At 48.4% G+C, this 27,934-nt stretch overlaps 1 protein-coding gene across 4 annotated transcripts in view; it reads right to left on the bottom strand.

Moving 5' to 3' along the window:
* Positions 1-23,816, bottom strand: part of IGSF9 (immunoglobulin superfamily member 9) — a 31,576-nt gene extending 7,760 nt beyond the window's left edge. Inside the window, exons 1-18 of one of the 4 annotated variants that reach the window (XM_088137404.1) lie at positions 23,527-23,816; positions 22,070-22,308; positions 20,163-20,549; positions 18,640-18,834; positions 12,642-12,794; positions 10,549-10,700; positions 10,042-10,159; positions 8,627-8,768; positions 8,006-8,151; positions 7,287-7,429; positions 7,058-7,198; positions 5,647-5,763; positions 4,879-5,029; positions 4,411-4,534; positions 4,008-4,183; positions 2,690-2,940; positions 1,695-1,779; positions 827-997 (exon numbers count right to left, since the gene is read on the bottom strand). In XM_088137404.1, coding sequence (XP_087993530.1) covers positions 827-997; positions 1,695-1,779; positions 2,690-2,940; positions 4,008-4,183; positions 4,411-4,534; positions 4,879-5,029; positions 5,647-5,763; positions 7,058-7,198; positions 7,287-7,429; positions 8,006-8,151; positions 8,627-8,768; positions 10,042-10,159; positions 10,549-10,700; positions 12,642-12,794; positions 18,640-18,834; positions 20,163-20,220 — 2,323 coding nt within the window. In that variant the 5' untranslated portion in view covers positions 20,221-20,549; positions 22,070-22,308; positions 23,527-23,816. The other 3 variants (XM_088137403.1, XM_088137406.1, XM_088137405.1) reach the window with 3 other exon arrangements.
* Between the last annotated feature and the right edge of the window lie 4,118 nt (positions 23,817-27,934).

The raw sequence follows: 27,934 nt of genomic DNA, 5'->3' as shown, positions 1-27,934 counted from the left end.
TCTCGGACTTTCAGTGTTTTGCTGAAACAACCTCCCTCCGCTATGGACTCCAAAGGTTACAGCTACAACTCTCTTCGTTGGAGCTCTCCATGGTCCTGAAGCGGCCAGCCTAAACTTTGCGGCATCTTATCAAGGCCACCTACCCTCCTGAATCTGGGACTACTCGGCAAAGTCGTTTTTTAATGAGATGGGCGGTGACAAATTTGATATATAAATAAAAAAAAATTTAAAATCCTAGAACAGAACTGACTGGGTGCCCTCTGATACTTTGAGGTCAAGTATCCCCAGTGCACTGATGAACTTGGGAGACCATTTCTGTGTGCAAAGCTTGTTATTACTTCTAGCTGAAGGGCTGGATTGACATAACATCCTGATGTATGCCTTGCTGGGATCCCCAGAAGGCTAGATTTACTGCGCCCAAGTTTGCAACTGTTTTGGAATGTGCTGGCTCTCCGGTGATTGCTTTGAGCTTCCTGGAGCTCTTCTGCCCAAGGGAAACCGAGGCGTGAGGCAGATACCATCTGTCCAGCATGCAGCAACAGAAAATGGGGCAGTCATATTGTTAACAACGTACTTCGACTGAAAAACAAAAGCCCCGGATTCTCTGCGCTAATTTCCTACCCGAGGAAGGGAATGAAAATGACTAGATTCTCTTGATCCCAAAGATCCATGTGATATGGCCAAACTCCTTTGCTCTGTCCATCAGATTTCAGAAGGGGCAGCCTGGTGACCCTCTGCCCACCATTACCTCTTCCTTGTCCTGGTCTGCTGCCACTTTTGTGATCACATAGCCGTCACGCTTTCAAGGGCTCAGCAGCCAGCCTACCTTGCCTGCGTTTGCGGAGACGGGCTGCTCTCCTCCGGTTCATGACACAAGCTGCCATGGTGCTGAAGATGACGGCCGTGCTGAGGAAGCAGACGCCGCCGATCACGCCAGCCAGCACAGGCTGGGGTAGGACCTCGGGGAGTTGGGTACGGGAAGGGTACACCTCCATTCCTGAGGGCGCAGAAGAAAAGCAAGAGCAATTAAAATGTAGCATTCACACAACACGCCAAGCTTGTTTAGCATTCATGGAGGCTTAATTATTGTCCAAACCCAGCCTGCCTACTTAGTGACCTGATAACTAAAATATGATGGGTTGTCGACGTTCTGTTTTTCTTGTTATAAACAGCTGAAAGTCAGTAAATTAGGATTCAATCTGCTACTGAATCAAAGATCCATCTAAGATAACCAGCCTGGGTCACACAACCAGGGGTAAACCACAGCTTGTTGAATAAGCTGCAGTTGGCTAGGTACAACTCACTTGCTCCAGCAGCCTGGTTTTTCCAAGGTATGCCCAAACAGGCAGGTTAAGAAAGCCACAGGGCTCGCTTGCTTGCCCCTTGCAAAATATCAGAGGTAAACTGCACCTGAACATGGAAGTTCTATGACAAAACTAGGATTAGAAGCAAAGCAACAGCAAAGCAGAGGATTGAAAGGGCTAATTATTGCTAACTAGGGAGCAGTAGGGAAAAAAATAAAGAGGAATAAACTTTCCTGAGCTAATCTAGTCAGAAACAGTTACTCCTGCTATTTCAACAGGCAGAAGAGGTTCTTCTGGATTGCAACCAAAGACAATTGAAACAGGCTGAATCACATCTCTGGTTAGTGGCAGGATTTGCTGTGCCCTCCATATGCCACGTCTTGGACTTACCCATGGTTGAAACATTGACCACATTGCTGGGGTCACTGATGTAGCCACCGGCAAAGGCCACCAGGCGGAACTCATAGAAGGTGTCCTGTGTTGGGAGAGGGAAGGAGACAGCAAATGGACATTATGACCGTCCACCAAAACAGATCCGTCCCACCATGACAAGCGAGCAACAGACCGAGGTGTTATGCATACAGATAAAAATAAAATTTGGAGGAATAGGGCCAGCAGATAGCCCTTGATAAATAACTCACCTTTTGAGAGTCTATCCGTTCTCCCTCCCCAAAAATTGGACTGGGTTTTGCTTTTCAAATAAAGAGGACTAGAATCTTGGCTGCGCCTTCTTTTAAAAAGTGAACCTTGAGGTTCTCAGGCACCGAGGCAGTCACGCTGATGTTAGAACAGGCAACGCGCTACCCAGATCTGCCCGCCAGGCTTCTGGTGTTACCTTTTTTTTTTTAAAACACCCTTTTAATAAAGATATAATTAAATAGGACGCTGCAAATTCAGCACCAGCCTCCAGCACACTTATTAGCAAAAAGGCTTGCTGTAAATGGCTCTTCTGAAGGGACTCTGGGGATTAAGTGTATCCGCGGCACTGTTTTCCATAATTTTAGCATTTTACTTTTTTAGAATTGAACTGAAATGGTTATTCTAACGAATTATTACCCTGATGGCGTCTTTTTTTTATTATGGAAGTTCCAGAGTCTGGTTGGCTTCAGGTGGGGGACAGATTTTCATAAATGAATAGCAAATTTAAATAATAAAGATATTATTTCAATATATAACAAACGGTGTTGCAGGCCTGGCCACACCCACCCTAGAAGCCATTTTGTGAAGGCACCCTCTGCTGGCTCCCATCACCCTAAACCTGGCTCCTCCCTCCCAATTACTATCTTACACTTATGCTGAATAGTTTCCTTTTCTCCATGCAAGCCCACTTCTCTGGTTGAGAATTCTCCAGGGCTGTGCAAACCCCGGATCCTTTCCAAACGCACCTTGATGAGTCCAGGCACCAGGAACTGGGTCTCGGAGCTGGGAATGATTCCACTCAGGAATTCCCACCTTCCCTGATTCTGGCGCATCTCCAGGGAATATCCAGTCAAGGCGAAAGGGTCGTGGAGTGGAGGTTCCCACAGGAGGAGGACGCCCCGCGTGGTCTCATTGGATCTCAGGGATTGAGGTGGGGAAAGGAAGACCAGGGAGGCGGTGGTTGGAAGGACCGGGGGCACAGTCTGAGTTGGGAGCCCTGAAAGAGGAAGAGAAAGGAGGTTGTGTTGAGGAATGTAGATCTCTTTGGCCCTCCTAGTCCTCTTGCTTGACCTGACTTTTGCAAAAGTTATTTTTAAAAATAAAATACAGGTAGTCCTCGCTTAACAATCACAACTGCAACCGAAATTTAGGACACTAAGTGATGTGGTCTTTAAGTGAATCATCATGTGACTGGACCTGATTTTACTTTTTTGCGATGGTCGTTAAGTGAATCACTGTAGTTGTTAAGCGAATCATGCGGTTCCCCATTGATTTTGCTTGCTGGAAGCTGGCTGGGAAGGTTGCAAATGGTGATCATGTGACCCCGGGACGCTGCAACTGTTGTATGTGTGAGCCAGTTGCCAAGCGCCCAGATCACGATCATGCGACCATGGAGGTGTTGTGATGGTCGTAACTTCAGGCACTGGTGGTGAGTTACTTTTTAGCGCCGTCATAACTTTGAATGGTTGCTAAACAAATGTTCGTTAAGTGAGGACTACCTGTACTGCTGTGCTGGAAAGCCAAGCACCAGGTTCCCACATCGTTTGCATCTGGAGGAAAGCTTCCATGCCACACTGGAATGGTGTAGCACACGCTAGGAAGTTCCTTTGCTTTTTCGGCTATGCACCCCAAGAGGCAAGTTGACCACGTTGTGAGGGCACCCACCAGATGCTCTCACATTTTGAACGTGCTCCCAGCTCAGAAAGGTTGTGGTAAAGGAATGTAGAGCTGATTTTGGGGATAGGGGAGGAATGAGGGAGTGGTCAAGGGGGGGCCTGCAGAAAAGATTCCATGGTCCTGGGAAAGAAGCTCAGAGTAACCCTGCCTTGATTTTCTTTAGTATAAGAGGGGACAGAGAGAAACTTGGCAGCCCTTCAAGATTCTGTGATTCTACCTTACTGCAATAAAGGACGTTCCTGGATCCCTGTTGCACCTGTTTTTCGACACGGTCAACCTCGAAGGGCCGGCAGTTACCTACCCTTGGGCTATGCTGACCGGAAACCCAGGAATCAGAAGAAAAATAACCTCCCATCCAGACCAAGGCAACCGGGAACGGCTGCTCACCCAGAGGCATGGTGGAGATGATTTCGCTGAAAGGGCCGCTGCCGAGCTTGTTCTGGGCCAACACGCTGAACTGATAGCTCATGTCCGGCTGCAGGTTCTCCACGAGGATGTGGGAAGCCCCCACAGGCACTGGCAGCGAGGCCCAGTCGTGGTGGGGGCGGTTCAGGCGTCTCAATCTACAGTACAAAAACCATTTGCGTGAAAAAAACATGGAGAAACCAGAATCCCAGCTTAAAAAAGAGGAGTGAATCTCTGGTCCCCTTGGAAAGAAGACAGAAATGTAGATGAAGCTTTGGATGAAACCATCTGGAAAGTATTTTTAATACTGTCAGAAAGAGAGAGAGGGGGAAAAAAAGGAAACAGGCCGGCAGAGAAGCTCACAGAGAATGCCCTAAAGACCTACATTGGCGTGTACCAGATGCTGAATCTTTGGAAATAGCCGCCATCAAATCCTGGCTCCCAGGTTACATTAACGGCCTGTTGCAGAGGCCACACAGAGACATTGGCCACGGCGTGGGGGCTGGTGCCTGGCGGGGGGAGAAGGGAAACTGCATCAGTTTAACTCGATTCAACGGAAGGACACCAATAAAGAGATTTAGGGTTGCTCAAAGGCAAGGGATTTCATCGAACAGGATTTGGGGAATGATATAACTCCCTCCAAGTCACAATGAACTCTAGAACGAGCGTCCTGTGCTTTGTTTGGACCAGGGTGGACGTTAGGAGAAAAGACGTACCTATTTAAGGTGTTCGCCGAACGTGACGCTCCCTCGCAAGAGGTGCCATTGGCGCGTCTTCAAACCCAAACGCTTTTCAATAGGCTTCCAGGCTGTTAGGGAAGTTGACTGCCCTGCCCTCTGAGTTAAGAACTCACCCAACACGTAGACTGCGGTGGCGGCACTGACCCTGGCCACACCGTTGTTGGCGGTGCATTCCCACGAGCCGTGCTGCTCCTTTGTCAGGGGCCGCAGGACCAGGCTGCTGTTCCTGTCCACCTGAGCGTTGACCAGGGTCTTGCTACCCGTCTGTACAGCAGGGAACCAACCAAAACAATCTGATTAGGTTACGTATACCGGGGGGGTCTGCATAAAAAACAGTCTAGCTGGTGGCCACCACCACGAGATCAAACCCCCACCCAGTTTTACATGGGTCACCTAATACATAAAAAAGGGCGTTGCAATGTCTGCCGTCTGGAACAAGGTCCCCCCCAAGATCCAGATGGCCCCCACTCTGCTGGTGCTCAGAAGAGCCGTGAAGACCTGGATCTTCACCCAGGACTTCAGTGAGGGAGGAGACCCCTTGCTTCATCACAGTTGTCATTCTTTACTTTTTACGTTTTATTGATATTATTGTAATTTCGTTGATTGCTGTGAACTTCCCAGAGCCGTTGAGAGTCGGGCGGCGTGCAAGCTTAACAAATAAATAAATAAATAATTGTGGTGGCCGCCATCTTGACTTGTTTGACTCCCCGCCCCCGTGGACACCTTTGGCAGACACAGTATATTTTTATATTGTGGTTTGAGAGTCAAAGGTCACCTGGGTAGGGGTCTATGCAACAGACAGTATTAAAATGTGATTTTAAAAAATGCAGCTATTGAGTCTCCAGAAATAGCCCGACTTTTGCAAAGAGGCCATGATTTACTTTTGTCCAAGAGATGATGGGTAAAGGGTCCCCTTGGGCAACGCATGGAATTAGCAACTCCCGACCCACTTCCTGGAAATATTCTTCTTTGGGCTGCAGGGTGAACGCGGGAGGATCCTGGAAAACGAAACACAAGAGAAATCCCACAAGGGTTAAGAGCAGAACAGCAGCCTAAAACTGCCGATAAAAGGCCAAGTGGGAGTTGTTAAGCAGGATGGAAGAAGTTTTTAAACCAGCTTAAGAATCACTAATCATCACACGTGCAACACAACCCAAGCTATTCTAAGCCTGCCAAATTCAACATTACAAGTAGTCCTCGTTTAGCGACCATTTGCTGTTACGACGGTGATGAAAACGTAACTAGGCAACCAATCCTCGCACTGACAACCTTTGCAGGTCTGTAAAGCAAAGGAAAGTCGAAGTAAGATCATAAACACAGTTGCGGTTTCACTTACCAACCGCTTCGCTTAACAACCAAGTTGCCGGGCCCAATTGTGATCGCTAAATGTGGACAACCTGTATTTTTTTTTTAAAAAAAGTTAAAAATAATTTTATTCTGGTGAGGTTGCCAAACCTCTTAAAAATCTGCCATTACTATCCTTGAAACCACATGAGATTTGAGGATTTTGTGAGACTCAGAACATTTGGAGTCTTTGTGCGTATCTTCTGTCTCAAGAGATGGGGCCTCTGCCCTGGGGGACAAGAGCCAGTGTGACGTGTGACCCAGCAAAGAATAGAAGTCTTTAACACTGATTATGAAGGCAAATTAAGGGAAGAGTGTCATGGAACCTCCAGGTCAAGTGGCACTCTACCTTCACATAACAGGAGCAAAGGCAATTAATTGCCTTCTCTCCCTGCCTGCTGGGAAGCGTCATCTGACAATGGCGGCGGTCAAGGATGGGGAGACAGGAAGCGGTAGAAACATGCAGTAATTAAGGGTCCTGCTAAATTATTTGCAAAGGATTCACAGCATCAATGGTGAAGATGATAGTATTATAAAGCAGCATATCTGGCAGTTTTGGGGTGGGGAGAGAAAGATGTTGGCCCACCTCCTTATTCTCTTAATATTTAATAATTGGCTTTATTCTGAACTTTTATACCCCCCTCTTCAAAACCTACATTTCTCCCAAGGCAGGATTAAAAAACATTTAAAAGCAACCACCTAAATATGGCTCAGAAAAAATGAAGAGACACTTGTGAAACGTCACAGGAAAACAACCGACGTATTAAACATCTTGGACAGTGTTTCTCAACCTTGGCGACTTGAAGACGGGTGGACTTCAACTCCCAGAATTGAAGGCTGGCTGGGGAATTCTGGGAGTTGAAGTCCACCCGTCTTCAAGTCGCCAAGGTTGAGAAACGCTGATCTTCGAGAATCAACACAATGTCTGGCCCCCAATTTCTTACTCACCTTGAGGAGGACGCGTGTGGGCGCTGAAGTGCCAGCTGTTCCAAAACTGTTGTACGGGGTGCAAGCGTACACACCAAGGGCATCGTCGTTGCAAGTGGCAATCACAATAGTCCCATTGGCTTTCAGGGACCAGCCTGGGAACTATGGAAAGGGAGAATGTGGGGCTCAGGAAGAGAACCGGATGAAACCCCAACGAAGCTGGGGGACGCATCCCACTCCCGCAGCGCACCTTGCCTATCTCCAAGGCCTGCCCGTCCTTGATCCAGCTGACGAAGAGCAGCGGGGGGTTGGCTTGGCAGGGGCACCTGATCATGCCTTGCATTCCGATGGGCAGAAAGGTCTCCGGAGGCATGTCACTGACTCGAGCTGGATCTGCAGGTGGAGGACAGCATGGTGTCAGAGGTGGGATCGTGAGGTCAGGGATGGGGAGGGAAGCTAGAAAGGAACTAGGTCTAGTGAAGGAGGCATGGGGTCAGTGGTGGGATCGTGAGGTCAGGGGGTGGACCAAGAAGCTAGAAAGGAACTAGACTTAGTGAAGTAGGATTGGTGTCAGAAGTGGGATTGTGAGGTTAAGGGGTGGCCCAAGAAGCAGGAAAAGAACTAGACTTAGTGAAGGAGGATTGGTGTCAGGAGTGGGATTGTGAGGTTAAGGGGTCGAAAGAGAAAGAAGAGGGGAAACAGGAAGTAGCAAAGGCTTGAATTAGGTCATTGGCAAAATGCTGAGATCTTCACTTTGGACTAATCCAGACTTCGTGTCACAAGTGAACAGTTTGTGGGGAACATGAGAAGATTTTCTTTTTCTGATGAAGTCCTACCACCCAAGGTGCAAAGCGAGGGATATCTCTTCACGAGATCTCGTTTCAACCCCATTTTCCTGCCCCACTAGGTTATTTCTACCAACTGAGGATCTGGGTTGACGGGGTGGCGATCGGGATAAGCAGAGCTTACACAGAACCGTAAGGAAGGCAGAAGCCGATGGGGGCTTCCTCAGCCCGTTGCTGGGAACGCAAGTATATTTTCCCGAATCCTCCGGGGTTGTTCTCTGGACCAAGAGGCTTCCATCAATCAGGATTTGAATCCGCGACCGGAGATGGCTGGAGGCCAGGAAGGAAAGAGAGGTCAAACTGAGAAGCATTAAGAGACAGCTCCCTGGTCATCCTAGATCCGTGTTTCTCAAGCTTGGCAGCTTGAAGATGGGTGGACTTGTTGAAGTCCACCCATCTTCAAGTTGCCAAGCTTGAGAAACACTGTCCTAGATATTAGCTTAGACCAGCCTTCTGTTCTCTGGACCCCCTTCTGACAGGTATATTTAATTCCCAGAAATGCCCTTTCCTAAGAATTCTGGGAGAGGAAGTCCACACAGCTGAAGGATGCCCAGATTGGAGAAAGCTGCCTTATGGGTTTTCAAAGGGGAGGCTGCAACAAAAGTTTGCAGCGTGGAACCGTCCTGCTTGGAGCACTACCCCCTCAGTGATTTCCTACGAGGCTCTGGATGTTTCATACTTTCCCCCACCAGGGAGAAAGTTTTGGGGTCATTCTCATTTCTTCTTCCCCCTCCCCTTTTCTTACCTGAGATGAAACACGTTGGTGGCCCCCAGAAACCAGGTGTAGGTGAGGTTGGCCGGGTAGGCTTCAGCTTGACAAGCCAAAAAGGCATCTTGGGTGAGGTTGACGGTGACATCCTGGGGGGGCACCACAATCACTGGTGGCCCTGGCAGAGAAGGAGGAGGCAGAAAATTGAATTTCTGCAGAAACCGAGGAGACTGTAGTTCGACCAGCGACCCAACAGATGGGAGAGATCCCTGAAGTCAATGGCTGCATTCGCACAACGGAAGAAGACTGGTTTGTTTTAACCTTGGATAGATTTGTTTTGTGGCTAAGCATGCTGTGGGGAACTTAGCTTGTTGGGTTAGTTGATGATTTGTATCCAAGGTAGAGCTGTCTATCTGTGGGGTCGTGAGGAGTTGAAAGCGACTTGATGGAACATAATCAATCAATCAATCAATCAATCAATCAATCAATCAATCAATCAGCAGTTGCTCGTCTGCCCTCTGGAGAAGGGCAGGAGCTTAGCCACTGATCCATCCACTGGAGTTAGGCGGCCAATACATTTAAATAAATAAATGAGCGAATGAATAATTTTAATTTAAATAAACAAATCCTTGCAAAGTCTTCGGTTTTCAGGATCTTCAGAAAGGAATGGGTAAATCTTTTGGGCTGAACAGTAGATGGCCTAAGCTGAATGAACTAATATTCTGTCTCTGTAAAAGCCAGGCCCTTTAAACCAGGGTCTGGCTTCATTTACAACCATGAGGACTGGAATCTTACTTTCTAATTTGAGTAGTATCCCACCGGTGGCATGTTCAGAATCTCCATTTCAATCCCTGGCATTTCCAAGAAGGGTGGGCAAAAATTCTTGCCTGCAAATCTAACAGGCTGCTACGTTGATAATACATGTAGTCCTCGACCTACGACCATTTGTTCAGCAACTGTTTGAAGTTATGACGGCTCTGAATGAATGGTACCTATGCCTGGTCCTCAAAGTTGCAGCCATTGGAGTGCCCTGCGGTGACGTGATCAAAACTTGGGTGCTTGGCAGCCCACCCACATTTATGACCGCAGGGCGCTTCCACAGCTCAGGACCCCGTCATGTCTTCCTGCCGGCTTCCCCATTGACTTTGCTTGTTGGAAGCTGGCAGGAAGTCACGAGGAGGTCCTCGCTTAACAACCCGCCATTCTCCCTTAAAGAGGCAACAGGGACTGCCATTACTAAGCGATGCAGTCACATGATGTCGCGCTTTACAATTCCATCACTTAGTGATGGAAATTCCGGTCCCCATTGCTGTCATAACCTGAGGACTACCTGTCTGGGGTTTGAGGAAATCAAGGTTATTAAGGCAGCGCGGGGTGTAGGGGGTTGGACTTGATGACCTCTAGGATTCCTCCTTTGGTTAATTAGCCTCTCTAGGTCAGCAAGGGCTTACCTTGGACTAGGAGGCGGGTTGTGTGAATGACAGTGCCTTCCTGGTTGCTGGCCTGGCAGGTGTACAGCCCAGCATAGGCCCGTCCAACTCTAGCAAAGGAGAGAGTCCCGTTTTTCACCTGAGAAAAAGAACAAGGGTTAGTTTCAGCTGGGCGATATCCTGCTGAAGATCTTGGCAGTTAAGTACAGCAACATTCTGATTTAACGGATCCCCATTTAACAGACTTTGGATACAGCGGGCCAAGTGTCTACCCAGACATCCTCTGAAATCACAGATAAGCCTGTTACACTCAACCTTGTCTGAACAAGGCTGTTAAATGTCCATTCATTTTACCTTGTAACATCCCTGGCTATTTACCTCATTTGCACAATTATGCCATTGCGTAAATTGACGCCAAGGACGTGCGTTTGTATTTAACAGACTACTGAGAATAACAGACGTCCCTTCCTCCCAATTAGTCCCTTAAATCCCGGTTTTACTGTAACAGACATAGGAAAGACAACATACCTGAACTTCGGTTCCGTTTTCAAGGGTTCGGCTGTCCCTCTTCCAAGAGACGGCAGGCTGCGGATTGCCGGTGGCCGAACAGGACAGAGTTAGAGACTTTTGGTCCTGAATCTCTATGGAAGCCGGCGGGGTCTCCTGGAAGACGGGGGGAGCTGCAAGACACAGATTGAGAAAAGGCACACAAGCCACGATTTCATTGCGGTCCCTCTCGTTTGCTCCAGCCTCCACTCCACGCTGCTCAAATCCCAAATTTGGGGGGTTCAACATCAACTCGGAACAGAGTTTGTCTCAGACGCAAGTTGGTAAAAGTCTTCAAAACAGCCTGATTTCCTACATAAATGCTGAAGCGTTTTACTGAACGTCCGTTTGTGCTCCTGGAGGGCAGTAAAAGAACACACCAAAAGCGTTCAGATGCTACCCCGTGATACACAAATAAAGCTATCCCCCCTTTTTTGCCGTGCTTCATTTATTCAGAAGTTAATAAAGTTTGTTCTCGATACTGCAGTTAACTGGAGCATTAAATAACAGATCCTGAGAAACCAAAAAGTTTATTAGTCTACCTCAGGGGGTTGTGGGGGTGATAATAAACCAGGAACGGATCATCTTTTGACCGTCAGCTGACTAATATTTTCAGTGAGATGCTCTGCATTTTATTCATTTATCTATATATCACATTTGTAGAGCCGCCCATCTCACGCAAAGCAAAGCAACCCTGGTTGGCGCACGACAGTGAAATAAAATAACAGATGGATAAAAGCAATCGTGAGGAAAAGAGAAAAAAATGATTATTAAAATTTTTAAAAAATCAAAAGTTTTAAAGCAGATGAACCCCATTGAGAGAGCAAAATGTCAATTACAGTGGAGACATCTGTCTCCGGTTCCCAAAGACCCTCCAGGCCTGATGGCATAACCAGGTCTTTTGGGAGGTTTCTGGAGAAAATTTGGGGAGTTTGATTTGTTTGGGGTGGGTGGGGGGGCTACAAGCCATGGGGGCCTTCTGGTTCTCCTCCCTGTAGGGTTCAAACGACGCCAGCTTTTCCATTCAGTGTTAGGAAAATACTTCCCGCTGGTCAAAGTCAACAGCCTGTGCGAGATTCCACTTTGTTGAAGATTTTAATCCAAGGCTGACAGTCACCAACTGGGAGGGGATCCCCCCCCCATTTTAATGCTGGCCATCAATTCCTAGCAATTAGCTAGGAAACAGGCGATAAAGAGGTTTAGGGAAACAGCACGGGCGAGAACCAGATTATAGGGATGTTCGGAGCGTCTAGAAGGATGGCAGATGGGGAGGGAGCTGAAATGAATCCCCAGCTAAGAAAGAACAACATTTGCAGGGCAAAAGATGCTCAGATCAGTGAGGGATGTGCGTGTGATGCTCACAAGCTTTGCTAACTCCCCTTCTTGTCTGCTTTGATAGGGGGAAAAACTCACGTTTTTGCAAAGGCCAAAAAAGAAAAAAATTGAGTAAAATTTTCCAAAGCAGGTTACAAGGTTGGGGAGAGGTACGCAGATTTTGGGGCCCCCTCCCTGCAAAATCCTGTCCCTCTGGCCCGCCACGGTATCCCTGGGCATTTGATGCTTCTGTTCATCTCAAAAGAAGGATTCCTCCGGTGGGGCATTTCCAAATGGGAAAACGGAGCAGCTGCGAAGCTGCAAAGAGCCGGAACAGAAAGCCCCATGGAAGCTCCTCCAACATTGAAATCAACATCAGGAAACACGTGAAGACCACGCTAAGCCCCCCGCAAAAGAAGACAGAAAAACAGATGCTTCCTTTCCAGGGAACAAGCAATTCTGCAACCCGGGAGGACGGATCAGGTCACATGGAATTTCAGTAACCAGCTGTGAACGAGGCAGACATCCCCAGAGGATTTATTCTCATGATCTGCCGATCCATAAAATCCATTTACTTATCACAGCTCATGTTTAACCTCCACTAATTTACCCAATCGTTTCCCAAAAGCAATGAACACAGACAGAGGCCTCCCCGTCTTGTGACGGTGAGTTCCACAGGCAATGTCGGTTCCTCTTGTCCGTCCCCAGGGAAAGAGAATTCAGAGGAAGAACCTGATCAGAAAAGAGGGTATCTGACTTACAATTGACAATGAGGTGGATCCAGGTGCCATTCTGGAATTCGTCATCGGTATTGGGACGGGTGAGGAACAGCACCCGGCATTCGTACCAGCCCTGATCCTGGGCACGCAGCCGGTCGATCTGCAGAGAGGCCCCCCCTTGGATCCGCACGCGCCCTGCGTTGCAAAAGGAGGAAGGAGAACGATTTTGTTCACTAAGGGTTCCAATCTCCGACGGGAAGCCTCATCCTCTAGTATCGTCTTTATTTCCAAGAATACAGCTATGTTTCAGAGGCACTTGGGGAAAATGTATAGGTAGTCCTCGACTTACGACCATAATTGGGACCGGAATTTCTGTTGCTAAGCGAGTCACACCTGATTTTACCTTTTTTGCCACAGTCGTTAAGTGAATCTGGCTTCCCGCATTGACTTTGTTTGTCGGAAGCCCCCTGGGAAGGTTGCAAATGGCGATCACGGGACGTAAGGACGCTGCAGCCATTGTAAATACATGCTGGTTGCCAAGCGCCCGAATTTTGAACATGTGATCACAGGGATGCTGAGGTGGTCGTAAGTGTGAGGGCCGGTGGTAAGTTACTTTTTTCCAGCACTGTCGTAACTTCCAACGGTCATTAAATGAATGGTCATAAGTCCAGGACTACCTGTATTTTGTCACTTTGTGTGAGATGGGCAACTAGATAAATACGATAGATAGATAGATAGATAGATAGATAGATAGATAGATAGATAGATAGATAGATAGATAGATAGATAGATAGAATCTAGAAGTTGCTGGATTCTCGGGAAAACTGAGCAAAAATTTCTAAAGCATGTTGGAATACTAAGGAGTTTTTCCTGGTGGATGGATGGAGCAAAAAGGTTCTGCTGAAACAGGTAACAAGAAAGTCCCTGTTGGAACAGGACTGTTTCTTTCCTAACAACCTGACTTAAGGAAAGGTTCACCTTTCTCCCAGTGGAAAAATGAAAACTTAATTTTGACTTAACAAAACAACCACCACAGAGTGGAGGTGTTTGCCTAGGGGGTTCAACGGTTGGTCTCCAGAAAGGCACCCAGAATTTGCAAAGAAAACAGCATGTTTGAGTCACCTTCCTCCAAACTGCCTAGTCCTGAACAGGACGAAAAAGTCTAACTTTGTGAGGGTTGGAATTGGAAAATAAATTCACAGTAACATTCGAGATTGGCGGAGTTTCTGTAGCAGGAGTCACCGAAATAAGTACTGCCGTTAACCTACCCTGCCCCTCCCACCCTCACCAAGCTTTGCATGTTGTGTGCATGCAACGGTTAAGTCTGCCCCTGACTCTGTCAACAATATCAGACCCAAAATTTGAACCCGTGCAATTGCAGAACACCTTGAACGCGCTCCTGCGTATTCCTCCGGATTTTAAAAGCGACTGAGTCATCCTCCGGAGGCAAAACCTGAGGCATTGCGAATTGCGATTTGCAAAACGGGAAAGATAAAAGCTCACCGACAAATGCTGCCAGGAAAAGGAAACTTGGGGGGTCAAGGACCCCCACAAAAGGACAATTCCCTTATTCTCCAAGGGTTGGCCCAGTTGAATCGGAGGGAGGGGAGCATCAGCGAGCATCGTTCACAAAGGAGCATCCTGAGCGGCCAAAACAAATTCCCACGGAGGGACCCTCTGCGAGGGGCACTCGCTTGTTGCTGAGCAACCGGGTGGGTTTTTTCAAAGAGAGACATGCAGCCCACCTCCCCTGACACCGGTTCCTCCAGGCAACCGAGCAGACCCTGAAAGATAAAGGAGCGGTTTGGGGGGAAAAGGGGGGGAGGACAAGAGAGAGTCAGGAGCCAGAGAGCAACTGGAGCAGCTCTGGTTCGGGGATCTAAACGCTCTTTTGGATCAGGTCTGGGAGGGAGGACCGGATCTGGTTCGTGCTTGGATGGGAGACCACAAGGAGATCCCGGGGCTGGAGACTAGACCAAAAAAATAACCTGTGAAAAAGCAACGACAAACTACACTTCTGTTTTGTTGCCAGGAAAATCACAGGGATATGTCTATTAAGTTAGCAGGAGCCAAGCTTAATTCCAGAGAGATTTTATTTCTGGGTGCCCCCAAAGGGTCAATAAACATAGTGGGGGGAAAACGAAGGCCATGACTGCAAACCCCTTTTGCAGCCTGTTAGCAAAGCTTACCCTTATATTTTGGCAAGGATCCCCCCCCCCCTTTTTTGAGACAGGGTTCCCCGCTGGGAATCTTGAAAGCCCAGCGGGTGCAGCCAGCTACCAAGTGGTCCCGGATTCGAATCCTTGGCCCCTTTTGCCAAGAAAGGGTTGAGTTTCAGAGCCTACCTATTTTCACTCGGCCAGAACGTAAGCCGTGGGGAAGCTGGAGTTTTTGCAGGGTGGAACACTCGCTTCCTATTTTTTTTTCCTTTAAAGGGATTTAAAATTAAAGAAGTAAATTCGGGGGAGCACAGAGCCTTGGGCCTGGGGTGGAAGAGCAGGTTCTATAAGTTTAAGCTAGCCTGATGAATTATGGTCTGATTTTGAGGGTGTGCACACGCGCGTGTGGGTACAGGCAACCGAGAACAAAGTTGACAGCAGCCAACGCATGTTTAATTTCTTTCCACCCAATTTATCAAACCCAACTGCTCTGTTTATACAGTCACCTGTTGCACATATGAATGGCAAGCCAAGATTTAATATTCTCCTCCGTTCACATTCTTTTGAACCCGGTTCCTAGTGCAGGGAAACAGACATCTGGATTAAACAGAGTGGGTTCTCTGTGATTTATTCCCAGCCCAACCATTCAATGGTTTACTGAGAACTGACGTTATTAGCAACATACGAACAAATTACTTCTCTACATAACTTAGCTGTGGAAGAACAGAACGAAATGTGGTTATCACGGATTGAAATGCTTATGCAGACATTTTAGATACACAAACATATATCATTTCAGCTGCCTTCTAAAATGTATTGATATGTATTTGGGAGCATACGCCCTGCAAGTTTTTATTCCTTTTCTGTTCTTTTTTTCTCTTTCTTTACAACTTTGTGAACAGTTTATTTCTTTCTTTTTCTTCGTGGTTTTTTCCCCCCACAAAAACGAAGCCCAATCGCTCTATTCACCTAACCGGCTATTGCCAATCAATCAATCATCTTCCAGTTTAATGGGGTGATTTGGTTCACATCACTCGCTAAAACTTGCTTCTATTTTATTATGTATTGGAATGTATATATTGAATTTGTTTCTTGTTACGTGGTGGCTTTTTTCCCCCCTTCTTTTTTTCATGTTTTTTTTAATGCCGTACACCACCCAGAGTCACATGGTTTGAGCTGGGTGGCCTTATCGATCTTAAAAAGAAAGAAAGAAAGAAAATCACCGCTGTGTTTTCACCAAGGGCTGAACCTCCAAATAACTTCATTTAGGGTTTTCAGGGGAGCCCTGGCAAAGTCTCTGGACACAAGCCAGCTCTAAGCTATAATCTGAATTTTCTGATTCCCTGCCTGCTTTCCTTCCGTGCAAACGATCAGGCTGTCTGGCTTCATAAACCTTCGCCGCGCTCCAGATTTTGGGTTGGCCGAGCCAAATTGGCAGGTATTTGGAAGGGAAGGGAAAAAAGAAAGCAGGCGGCAATTAAAGCAGGGCGATCTCAGATTTTCATCGGCAACCCGTCTAAGCGAGTCTGCCGGCGCTCACAATCCAGAGGAGGATTCCCACCGTTGGGTGTTCAGAAAAGAAAGGGTTCAAAAGGTTGGCTAGACAATCAGCCCGAGAAAGTCTCTGACCCGAAAAAAAGGAAGCGGAGAAAAGAGAGCAAGGGGTTAAAGAAGGGGGGGGGGAAAGACCAAGCAGCAGCCATTTGGGGTCACCACAACCACCCAAGATGTTGTCTTGGGTCACTTTGCTCATTGCCACCACACGGTGCCCAAGATGGAAAGGGAGAGCCGCTTCTCCAGAAATGATATAGAGACAAAGTCAGATGAGGACTACTGCCTATCCACACGCTAAATTCTAGGACCTGAAAACACAACGTTCCGGGGAACGCCGGAACATTCCAGGGAGTGCCGGAACGTTCCGGAGGATGCCAGCATGTTCTGGAGAATGCTGGAACGTTCCAGAAAATGCCAGAACGTCTTTTTCTCTCTCTCAGAACACACTGTTTGAGAATTGCTGTCTGGCTTCCTCAAACAGGTTTACTGTGGAATAGGAAGGGGTTCGCTTCTGAAAACAACCAACAGTGGTTAAATCAGCATGGCTGGGAGAAAAATGGAACTTTCTGAACGTTCATGGACAATGTTCTGGGATTGGGCCCTGGAGTTTCTTGTATGTCCACTGCCACCCTGCTTCCTTTTGGCTCCGAGGGTGAAAAAGAAGGGCAAAAGAACTTGTTCCGAGTGTCTATCACAGTGTTTCTCAACCTTGTCAACTTGAAGAGGTGTGGACTTCAACTCCCAGAATTCCCCAGGCTGGGGAATCCTGGGAGTTGAAGTCCACACCTCTTCAAGTTGACAAGGTTGAGAAACACTGGTCTATTGTCTCGACGGCTGCATGTTCTACACGTCCAGTTTTGTTGCATCGCCATACAGAACACTTGGCACATTCCCAACGGGATTGTTGTTTCCAAACTCGGAGCAAACTGTTTTACCCGCATGCCAACTTGGGCACTACCTTAATGTTCAGATCAGCCTCCAAGGGAGGTGAGAAACAGGAAGAGAGGTGAGGAAACTGGCAATTGCAGATATGACTTAAAGCAAAGAATTCTATTTTTTTTCTTTTTTGCACGGGCTTCCCTGCCTCTCAAAACAAACACGCCCTCAAACTCAAAGACGCCACTAAGTCAATCTTGCCCTCGTGATCAATAAATAAGGGCCCGGTTGCCAGCACCTGTCTGCAAACACAAACAGACCCGCCTGGGCGAGCCCAGGAAATTGTCTATGTATTAAAGGGCCTTTTCTGTTTGCAAGAGAATCCTTAAGCCAGAGATTTCCAAACTGTTGGGTTCCTGCAGCCTGCTAAAACGATAAATGAATTCATGCCACCCAGCCACTTGAATTAAACTTGTGATTAGAAAGAAATACACCCATTTATTTTGGCAAGCAATAAGTACACCAATTGCATTTATCGGTAGAAAGAAATGGTAGAAATTGGTGGAAAGAAATACACCCATTTGTCTTGGCAAGAAATAAATACACCAATTTCCCCATTTTAACGGCGCCATCGGAGGGGTTCTGAAACTTTGCAGCATCAGAAGGGCCAAAGGAGCAAATTTTGCAATCTCTTCCAGGCAAAACCAAAAGACCAGAGAGATGGTTGACGATGTTCTCACTTTGTCCACACAAGCCAAATCGGATTTTTTAAAAGCGAATCCACTACCAGATTGCTCACAACCACCCTGGAGATCCCAAACTATAGTTTGAGAACATCTGCCTTCCTGCAAGTCCCTGTTGCAGTACAAAGGGAGATTCTCCCCCCATCCTATCTTTTCAAGACTTATTGGAAGGATCCCCTCCAAGAATAAACAAAGCCAGAAAAATCAAAATGGAATCAAAAACGTCTCCCTTCAAAACTTTTAAAGTCTGCACTCTGTTTCTATCTGCAAGCATTTCTTTAAGCAAGCTTCCGATCGGCCTGGCAAGTCTTAACCACTTTATTCTTCTGCACAGGGAGACCTGATCTCTAGCTGAGGTTAATCCGGAGAAGAAAACGCAGTTGGACTTTGCAATTTGAAAAAGAGGCCCAGCCTCGCTGAACTTTGCTTCCTGCCCTCCAAATGAACCGACTAAATAAGTTTATGACGGGGCTTCAGAAATCCATATTTCACAGAAATCCAATGAATGGAATGACGTGTTGTAGGAACATCGCAACTGTTCTGATCGGTCTTCCTTTTCCAACAGACCGTGCAAATTTATACCCCTCTGGCCCCAAAATTGCTCCCTGTGGAGTCAGATTTTGGAAAAGACAGACATCGCCAAGGTTGCACCACCGATCCCAGACTGGGGAAAGCTTTCCCTGTTGAACTTCTGCCCCACGCACTCACCAACGTAGTCGGGATCCACACGGGGGGAATACAGCCCGAATTTGATAAAGATGGGGAGCAGGAAACCAAATCGCACCCACTCGATGACGTAGAGAGGGGGACTGGCCTCGTCCGGCTTGAGCAAGTTGCAGTCCAACAGGGCGCTCTCTCCTTTTCGGCCAACCACCGTGCGAGGTTCTGCTCTGTTGTTACCTGCTGGCAGTAAAATTGATAGGGAGTAAGATAAGCCACGCTGAATCCAGTCCAAACCCTGAGTTTGCTTTTTGGATTAAGGCAGTGTCAAAACCCACTTCCTGAATTCCCCAAAGGGGAGGAAGAGGCTTCTGTTTTTCTACCTCATTCTCAGAGAGTTTCAAATTTGTTTCTAATGGCTTCAGGGGCTGAACAGCCCAGGGAAATCAAAACGGGCAATAAATTAAGAAGATCTGCCACTTCAGAACCAAACAGAACCAACGCTTAATTGACTAACTAGACAATACTTTTGGGGAGGAACTTTTTTGGGGTCAGTGCAAAACCATAGAGAGATGCTATCACGTTGCATTTGGCCTCCGGCCCATTTTGAAAAATACTCAGCTACAAGCAACACCAACAATAACAACTTTTGAAAAATGTTCAGGGTATTTCTAAATGGTGGCACCCTCTAGAAATACCAGATAGAACTTTGGATGCAGAGTTGAGCTTGATTTTTTTAAACATACAGAGCCTCAAGTTTCTAGTCCTCAGGGGTGTGAAAAACTGAAGGCGGTGTGCATGGGTCTCTCCCTTCCTTTTATCTTCACAACCCACCACAGATGAACAGTGCCAGGTCACGCCGTGAGTTTCCTCGCTGACCGACTGAAATCTTCCCACCCCTTCAGGCATTACCGAAGAAAAATCAGGTTATTCTGAAAAGCAGACTACAAACTCTGATAGGCAGAAAGGCGTAGATGATTCAGAGGTCAATCATGGAGGCCTCTGCCCATTTCAGGACCCCGTGCCTGCGAGCTCTGCCGAAGAGTGAGGTTTGCAAACTTTTGGCAAGCTCTGGAGCAATCGAATCTCGCTGGCAGAGGTGACCCCATGAGGTAGATCAGAGATGATTATTCCACAAAGGAGATGGATAACTTTTTTCTCTCTTCTCTTCTCTTCTCTTCTCTTCTCTTCTCTTCTCTCTTCTCTTCTCTTTCTTTCTCTTTTTTTCCTCTCTCTAATATATATAGAGAGGGAAAAAAGAGAAAGAAAAAGAGGGAAGGGAAGGGAAGGGAAGGGAAGGGAAGGGAAGGGAAGGGAAGGGAAGGGAAGGGAAGGGAAGGGAAGGGAAGGGAAGGGAAGGGAAGGGAAGGGAAGGGAAGGGAAGGGAAGGGAAGGGAAGGGAAAATAATATATACTAAAGTTTTTAAAATACACACATGTGTGTGTGTGTGTGTATAAAATGTAAATATTTAGGGCCACCAGGAGCCTGTGGACTGACCCCCCCATTCTCCACTTTTGGCAGGGGTCTGTGGGGGACCCCCTGCTCCCTCCCTCCTAAGAAAGCAGGTTACCGTCAGCCCGGCTGCTGCAGACCAGGGTGAGGCAGGCAATCCACAGAGACCAACTCATAGCACAGTTGTCCGGGCGAAACGCTGCCGTGGGACGACCGCTATTCCGAGACAACCGCGCGGCGTGCTTGGGAAGCGACTTCCAGGGACGGGGAAGGGGACGCCAGCGACGCTCACGCCGTCCTCGTGCACCGAAGCGCCGGCTTTTCAAGGCAGTCCGCCAGAGCACCCTGCAAAGCGTGGGCGGGGAGGTTTTGCACCCGAGCCCCGCTTTTCATCTCCCGCAGATCGGTCTGCGCCGCGCCGACTTCTGCCTTTTCGGTGGGAAGCAGACCTCCAGTTCCCGGAGCCTCTGCAGTGGAAATCTTCTGTCTCAGCATTGGCCAAAACCTGCGAGAGCCAAGTTTGCAAAAAGGAAGAAAAAGGGGAATAAATGGAGAACGTTCTACGGAGGACTTTCTCTCTGCATTTTAAAGGTGGAGTCTCCCTTTTTAAAACTTTTGTACACCTATTTTAATTCCCAGCAAAACCCAGTCAGGGCAGCCTAAAAGAGTGTCCTTCCTTCCTTCCTTCCTTCCTTCCTTCCTTCCTTCCTTCCTTCCTTCCTTCCTTCCATCCATCCATCCATCCATCCATCCATCCATCCTGATTCACAGAACACAGTACAGGTAGCCTAAAATAGTTGTTTTGCCTCGTTTTTGGAAGACGAGCTCCAATTTGAAACGCTCACCTGCTTGGACTAAACTCCCACAATGGCTTAACCTGCCCCTGAAACCAAGTCAATTTTCTGCACGATATCCTGAACTCGTTTTTAAATGATTTGATTTATTTAAAAAATAAATTTGTTTTTAAAAAAATTAAAACATAAACAAAACTTGTTAAGTCTACATCACAGTAAACAATGGTGGAAAACTCTGGCGTGGTTATAATAGAAGAGCCGTCTGACACCTATATTCATATTTTATCAGCGTCAGCGGTGTGATTTTTATCGCTTTTTTTTAAAATGCTAGTCAGGGAAGCATTAAACGCACCCCAAATCAGTTGATGGATAAAACCATCCCAACGAAGCCACCGAGCAAACAACCCCCCGATCAAAACTAAACTTGGGCACCTACAAATACAGCCACGAGGTTTGGAACCAACCTGGTTAAGAGTCTCACGGCCGTGCCCAAGGGGAAAAGCAGATTTAATCCCCCAATTTCCAATTCCATCTCCCCTTCTTCCTGTGACGATTATCTATTTCTTTTCTGTCCCTTTGACCTCACTAACCTTTTCTGTCCTTAGTTTAATTCCGTCTCCATCGATGCTTCTAAAAAACAACCCCCCATCCCCCCCATTACTTTCCCCTATGGAGAATTTTCTTCTTCCGGTGAGCGGGTCCAGCCTCTGTCATTCATTGCAGCAACTTTAGAAAACAAGACAATTGCAGGTTCTCCACCCTCCCGGGGATATTTTATTCTCCTTCCCTGTTTGCCATTCAGCTCAATTAAAAACAGGGCCTAAACAGGAGATCATTCCACTTCGGTGCCCCTCTGCCACACGCAGCAAAGGGTCTGGCCCGGCCCGGCCCGCCTTTCCCACTACAAAATGCGCAAAACTTTACGATGCGTTGGAGGCAGAAGTTTTATTTTCAGTTTGAAAAAAACACCGCCTTGGGACAGAAGGCGAGCAATTCAGATTAAAGTGCAGCAGGAGGAGAAGTCTTCTGCTGAGTATCCAATAAGAGGCTTTTTCCCCCCTCTCGAAAATTAGCACAAATAAATCCTACTGTAAGACTGCACAGGCCTCTCTAAGCAGCTTAACCTGGCAAATGTTCCTCCCTGGCTCCATTTTATCCTCACAACAACCCTGCAAGGCAGGTTAGGCCGAGATGTTAGAGACTGGCTTGGGGGGGGGGGTCAGTGCCAAACCTAGTGGGCAATAATTCACTATTTCTGCCATTTGCTCCCACATCTTCTACTTCGTCCTCACAGCAAGCAGCAGCTGCATTTCCAACTCGAAAGAGCAAGATTTTAAACTTCGGATTTGCTAATTTCCCAAAATATCCAAAGCGCATTTCTGGCAACGAAAGCGAATCCCATTTGGAAGCTCCGTGTCTGAATTTTAATTATTACATGCCAGCTTAAGGGACCAGATTTGAGTTTTCTCCCTGAAAGAAAAACAAATGGAATATCTGCTCTAGGTGCAAAGAAGACACCAGAGGGGCCTTTTTCAAACACTTACACTCTGCTCCCTACAAAATGCACCCCGCTTTTAAGGGGGGAGCCCCACGGGCACTGATGCTGGCAGAGCGCCCTCCCCAGCAAAATACATTGTGGTTGTGTTTCTCCTGGGCCCCCTGCCAACAGTCCATTCATGCTGGCCGTGGGCAACGGCTGGGTAAAATTCCACGTCTACTTTCAAATTACAGGAACGAGGGGTGTGCAAACCTTAGCCACCTGAGCTCGATTTCCAAGTGCAAAAAGATCTGGCTTTGCACAATAACTGAGCGCTAGCAAGTTATCCAGAGCGATAGTTCGGAAAAACCAGGAATTTTCCCCAACTCCCTTTCCGGGCATCTAACCCTAAAGCTAAGCAACTCAGAAGACAGCCTGGCGTGGGCTGGCAGGAGGGATGGGAATTGTAGTCCAGGGCATCTGGGAGGCCCCAGGCTGAAGGAGGCCACTAGCATGCCAGGCTGGCAATTCGCACCCGTGGTTAACTAGGTCAGCGAAAGGCCCAGGGGTGCGTTGGCACCAGATGCTAAGTTTGAGACAGCAAAGCCCGGGCCAGTTTTATTGGAGGGTTGATGGTTAAACGGGCTGCAGAACCCGAAGATGGGGGGATGCAGGAACTTGGTTAAGTGTGTTCGTGTGAACGGAGCTACTGGGGGCTCCTTGCGTGTATCCTGGGGGGATCCCAGGGGCCCGGCTCGCTCCGTGGGAAATGAACCCGGGCGCCCGGCTGAGTAGCCAGAGGGAAGCAATTCAAGAGACTGGTCCTCAGCGAGGCGGATGCCTCGGCCCCGGTCTCAGAGCTAAAAGCCCGCTCTGCCTCTCGGTCTCCCCCCCCCCCCCAATCCTCGTCGCCTCCGCGGGACACGCGCCACCTAAACCCGGGTTCAAGCGAACCCCCTGGCCGGGTTCAGAGACCGCAAGGGATCAGGCAAACTCGCGAGTTTCCCTGCATACCCGGGTTCGCTCAGCCCGCCGACTCAGGCGCTCGGCTTCCCACGACGCGCCAACCCCCGGGTTAACGAAGCGCGCGGCCGGGCGCAAGGAAACCCGCATCCTCGGGTCTGGCTCAAAAGCGAGGACCAGCCGCCGGGAGGACCGGACCCCCCGCCCGAGCTGGGCTGCTGGCGGGGACGCGGACCGCCCGGACTTACCTGCGCGCCGCCGCCGCCGCCGGGAGAAGCCCGCTCCCGGCCAGGGCTCTCGGTCCGGCCCGGCCAGCCGCCGCCATCCACGACTCTGTAGCGCCAACTTTACGCGCCGCGCGTTTTGCAACGCGGCGCCCGGGGGCGAGCGGCGGGCTCCTCGGCTCCGCTTCTCCCCCGTCTCTCCTCCGGGCAACTCAATCCGCGGCTGCTTCGAGGCGCGCCCTCAGTTCCCTTTGGCATCTCCCCCCCCCGCAACGAATCCGGATTCGGGCTGCTTTTCCCCCCCCCTCCCGCCTCCAGAAAGCGAGCGAGCGCCCGGCGCGCGCGGAAACTCCGTGGCGGAGCGCTTGGACAGAGAAACTTCCAACACAATGGAGGGGCGGGAAGGGGACCCTGCTCCCCCCCCCAGCCTCTTTGTTGCCACAGGAACCGCCAATCGCGTGCCCGACAGCGCTTCTTGCGCCTTCCAAACGCACCAATCACGCGAAGCCAAAGGCAGGACCTGGGAGCTTTAAAGGGGAGATGCAAAGGGAAGAACGTGCGCCTTGCTACTGAAGTCCATTGAGGTTGCAAAGGATTCTGGGAGGTGTAGTTTTTCCCCGTCGGGGCAGCAGCTCCTGGGTGGTTCCGCTAGATCAGTGTTTCTCAACCTTGGCCACTTTAAGACCTGCGGACTTCAACTCCCAGAATTCCCCAGCTGGGGAATTCTGGGAGTTGAAGTCCACAGGTCTTAAAGTGGCCAAGGTTGAGAAACACTGCACTAAATGGAGTGGGGTATTTTGTAACTTGAAGGAAAAAATGCCCCCATCCTTAAAACAGCCCATCAGGGCATGAAGGAAGGAAGGAAGGAAGGAAGGAAGGAAGGAAGGAAGGAAGGAAGGAAGGAAGGAAGGAAGGAAGGAAGGAAGGAAGGAAGGAAGGAAGGAAGGAAGGAAGGAAGGATTGAGTAAGGTATAGCGGGAGGTGATTCCTGATCAGGAAGGACCAAGATCATCTGAGCATAGGAAAGAACCCCTCTCTGGGATACTGAATATCTTGCCCGCTTGCCAGGTTTGTGCAACTCACTGCCACTGAGTGGCCAACAGCTTAAAGGATGAAGGAAATTCGGGGTGAAAGGCTGGGAGGCCACGCATTTGCCCAGAGTGTGTTTGGAAGCCAGGGGATGAATTCAACTTTCCAAAGACCGCGGTCCTTTGAAGGACACGCGGGGCTGTGCGGTTTTAAAAGCCCATTGCAAAAAAAAAAAAAACCAGGGGGGGACATCACGGTCCAGCATTTTGCTCATCCCTTGCAACTCGCGCGCCCACACTGCTGAACGCAATTTCTGGAATTGAACAGTCTGTGGGGAAACTCAGCGATTTTATCGACTTTTGCAGCAGTCGGAGAACGTGGGGAGTCCAGGACGGCCGGGGCATGCCGCGGTGATGCTCCCTGGAGGCCACCCCAATGGATGCGCCGTGACCGGACGCACCTGAGCATGTAATGGAGTTGTTTAATATCCCACCTGTTGCTTCTGAATCACACCCAGACCCGCTTCCTGCCTTTTTTGCACTTCCCCCAGCCTTTCAAGGCGGGAAGCCAACATTCACAGGCTGTGGGTATCCAAGCAGCGAGATTATCCACCCTCCTCCCTCTTTCGATAATCACCACCTTGGAGGGGCTGAAACAAGATACTGCTTGACGTTCCCTTTTAAGCTGATCCAGGGTCTGGGCGCAGGAGACATCTGATCCCTCCTTGGAACGGCTGAGCGGGGAAGACCTGCCTTGGCTTGAACACAGCTGGGCCCGAAAGAGGATTTATTTTCGGGCCAACACAGCAAAAAATGTGTTGGAACAGGAGTTGTACTCACTCCCTCCTCTGCATTCAGGAAGGGGGGCTAAAACGCAGGCTTAGCAACAGGCGGACCTTGAGCCAAAATCTGCCCTCTTGGCCCACAACAGCTATTGCTGCAAATCAATGGACTGTCAAGCAATCTTGTTAATTTGTTTTCCCTAAGCTGACATTTTTTTAAAAAACTCTTATTCTTTTTCTTTCTCTCCTTCTCTCCTTCCTTCCTTTCTTTTTTCCTTCCTTCTCTTCCTTCCTTTTTCCTTTCCTTCCTTCCCTCCCTCTTTTCCTTCCTTCCTTCCTTCCTTCCTTCCTTCCTTCCTTCCTTCCTTTTTCTTTCTCTTTTTTCCTTCCTTCCTTCTTTTTCCTTCCTTTTCCCTCCCTTCCTATTGATGTATATGTCCACCAATCTCACAACTGTGACTGGGCAGCTAACTAAAATTTAAAATACAGTATAAATATAATATATAAAATAAATCTTTAGGTAGCATCTTAATTCTGCCTTCTATGTGCCACAGTCAGACCATAAATGTGATTTTTTTTAGAGACTTCACCCTGTCCTTCTGGTGATGTTTTAAGGGGTGTTTTCGGGAGGGATGCTGAAAGTGAATCTCAACATCAGCCCGGGCTTCCCTGCCTCATTGCAATCTGGTTCTGCCCTTAAGCAATTAAAATGTCTGCCAGGACCGCTCTCCCCCCCGCCCCACAAAACAGGTCCCAGAATGTTTGTTTTATTCAACTCATTTTTTGCCCAATAATAACAGCAGCATTCTTACTCCTCCTCTTTCCTTCTTTTTAAATTTCTCCTCTGGCTTTCCTCCACCCAGCGTGGGTGCACAACAACCCTGCGAGGTAGGAAGCGAAGAGCAGGACTGATTTCCATAGCTGAATGCAAGAATGGTCCGTTGCAATTGGGCACAAATGAGGGATTGTTTTTTCTTGCAAGACTCCCCCCCTCCCCATTGTTTTCGTGAAAAGACCTCAATGTCCCCCACTGACTTTTAAAAAGTGGGTCTGTTGTGCAGCCCTGCTTTAGGACAACGCTTCTTGCAGACAAGAATGCTTGTCAGTTTGAGTTAGCTGGTGAGAAGTGCCGAGGGGTTATCCTCCTGATTAGTTGTTCATCCAAATGCCCCAGGGCTGGGGGTCTCAGCTGGTGCCAACGTCCCCAAAAGTGAGATCTACTCTCCCCGCTCAACGATGGAAACCCGGCTGCTAAGTTGCGGCTGGACGATTCCTTGCAAAGTGCGGGGGTCTCAAATTCAGCGTCAAATTCTCCCCCAACTTGAGGTGTAGAGTTGCTCGGATTTAATCCCCAGGGAGGGCTGGGGGAAAAGACCCCCGGCTTAAACGGGGAGGGTTCAGATTCCCTTTTGTGGCTGAGACATCATCCGTGAAACGTTTTGATCCTGGGGCCCGGCCTCGCGTGGGAACGCTGCGTTTCCTCTGGCAGCACCTTTCTCCCTAATCCAAGCTGGCAGCGGGCAGGCCGACTAGGGCTTGACAGCATCTCGCTATCCTCCTTTTCTAATACTGGCTGGTTTAGGAGGAGAGGAAGAGTTTGGGGCTGGTGTTTTTATTACATTTGGAGGCCAACAGCAGGATGCTCCCCCTATAATTCCAGACGTGGAAGAGATTTTCATCGCCTGGCACAGGGCAGGCTGGCTGGCTTGGCACAAGATGGAATAATAGAATTGAAAGGGTCCTCAGAGGTCATCCAGTCCAACCCCTGCCCTTGGCATTTGACTTAAATACTGAACTCAACCCTTTTCTGGGTTTGCACAATTGGCCAACTCTGACACTCAACAAGCAGATGGGGTTTGCCCGAGACACCCAACCCACCCAGCAAACAAACGACCCAACCGAACCAGTCAAGATACCCCTCGCCTAGATTAAAACGAAGCCGTTACGCAATTGCTCTCTGTGGATTCGCTGGGCATTCAAAGGGTTATCGTGAGTTATCTAAGCCCCTCTGGTGAATCGGGAAATTGTATGGGCCACCTTCCCCAAGGGCCAAACCCAACATGCTCAGATGGTGCCTTAATCGTAGGGCTGGCTCTGTTTTTCTGCAACGGTGGGAAATTTACTCCTGGAAGTACTACAGCCCCCATCAGCCTCGGCTGTTTTGACACTCCTCGTCTAGCATATTGTAAGCTGCCTTGAACGCTTATCTAAGGCAGGGAATCATAGGAGGCTAGAATTGTAGAGCTGGAAGGAACCATGAGGGTCACCAAATTCATTCATTCATTCATTCATTCATTCATTCATTCATTCATTCATTCATTCAATCAATCAATCAATCAATCAATCAATCAATCAATCAAACAATTTATATGGCCCATCTCAAGTTAAATGACTCTGGATGGCTATATAAAATGAATGAATGAATGAATGAATGAATGAATGAATGAATGAATGAATGAATGAAATAAATACATTCAGGGACCCTCTTGGTCTCTTCCAATTCTACAGTTCGAGGCTTCTATGAAAGCAGAAAAAAGCAGAAACACCGAACAACACACCTAAAACAGCAGCCAGGGTGAAAACAGACCCACAAGTGACAATTCACATAGCCAATGCATGGGC

The sequence above is a fragment of the Python bivittatus genome, unplaced genomic scaffold, assembly GCF_059951505.1.
Source record: "Python bivittatus isolate LINGU-HERP-01145 unplaced genomic scaffold, Pbiv_v1 ctg000180_np1212, whole genome shotgun sequence".
In the NCBI taxonomy this organism is placed as follows: Eukaryota; Metazoa; Chordata; class Lepidosauria; order Squamata; family Pythonidae; genus Python; species Python bivittatus.
This window is presented reverse-complemented; position numbering and strand designations above follow the sequence as displayed.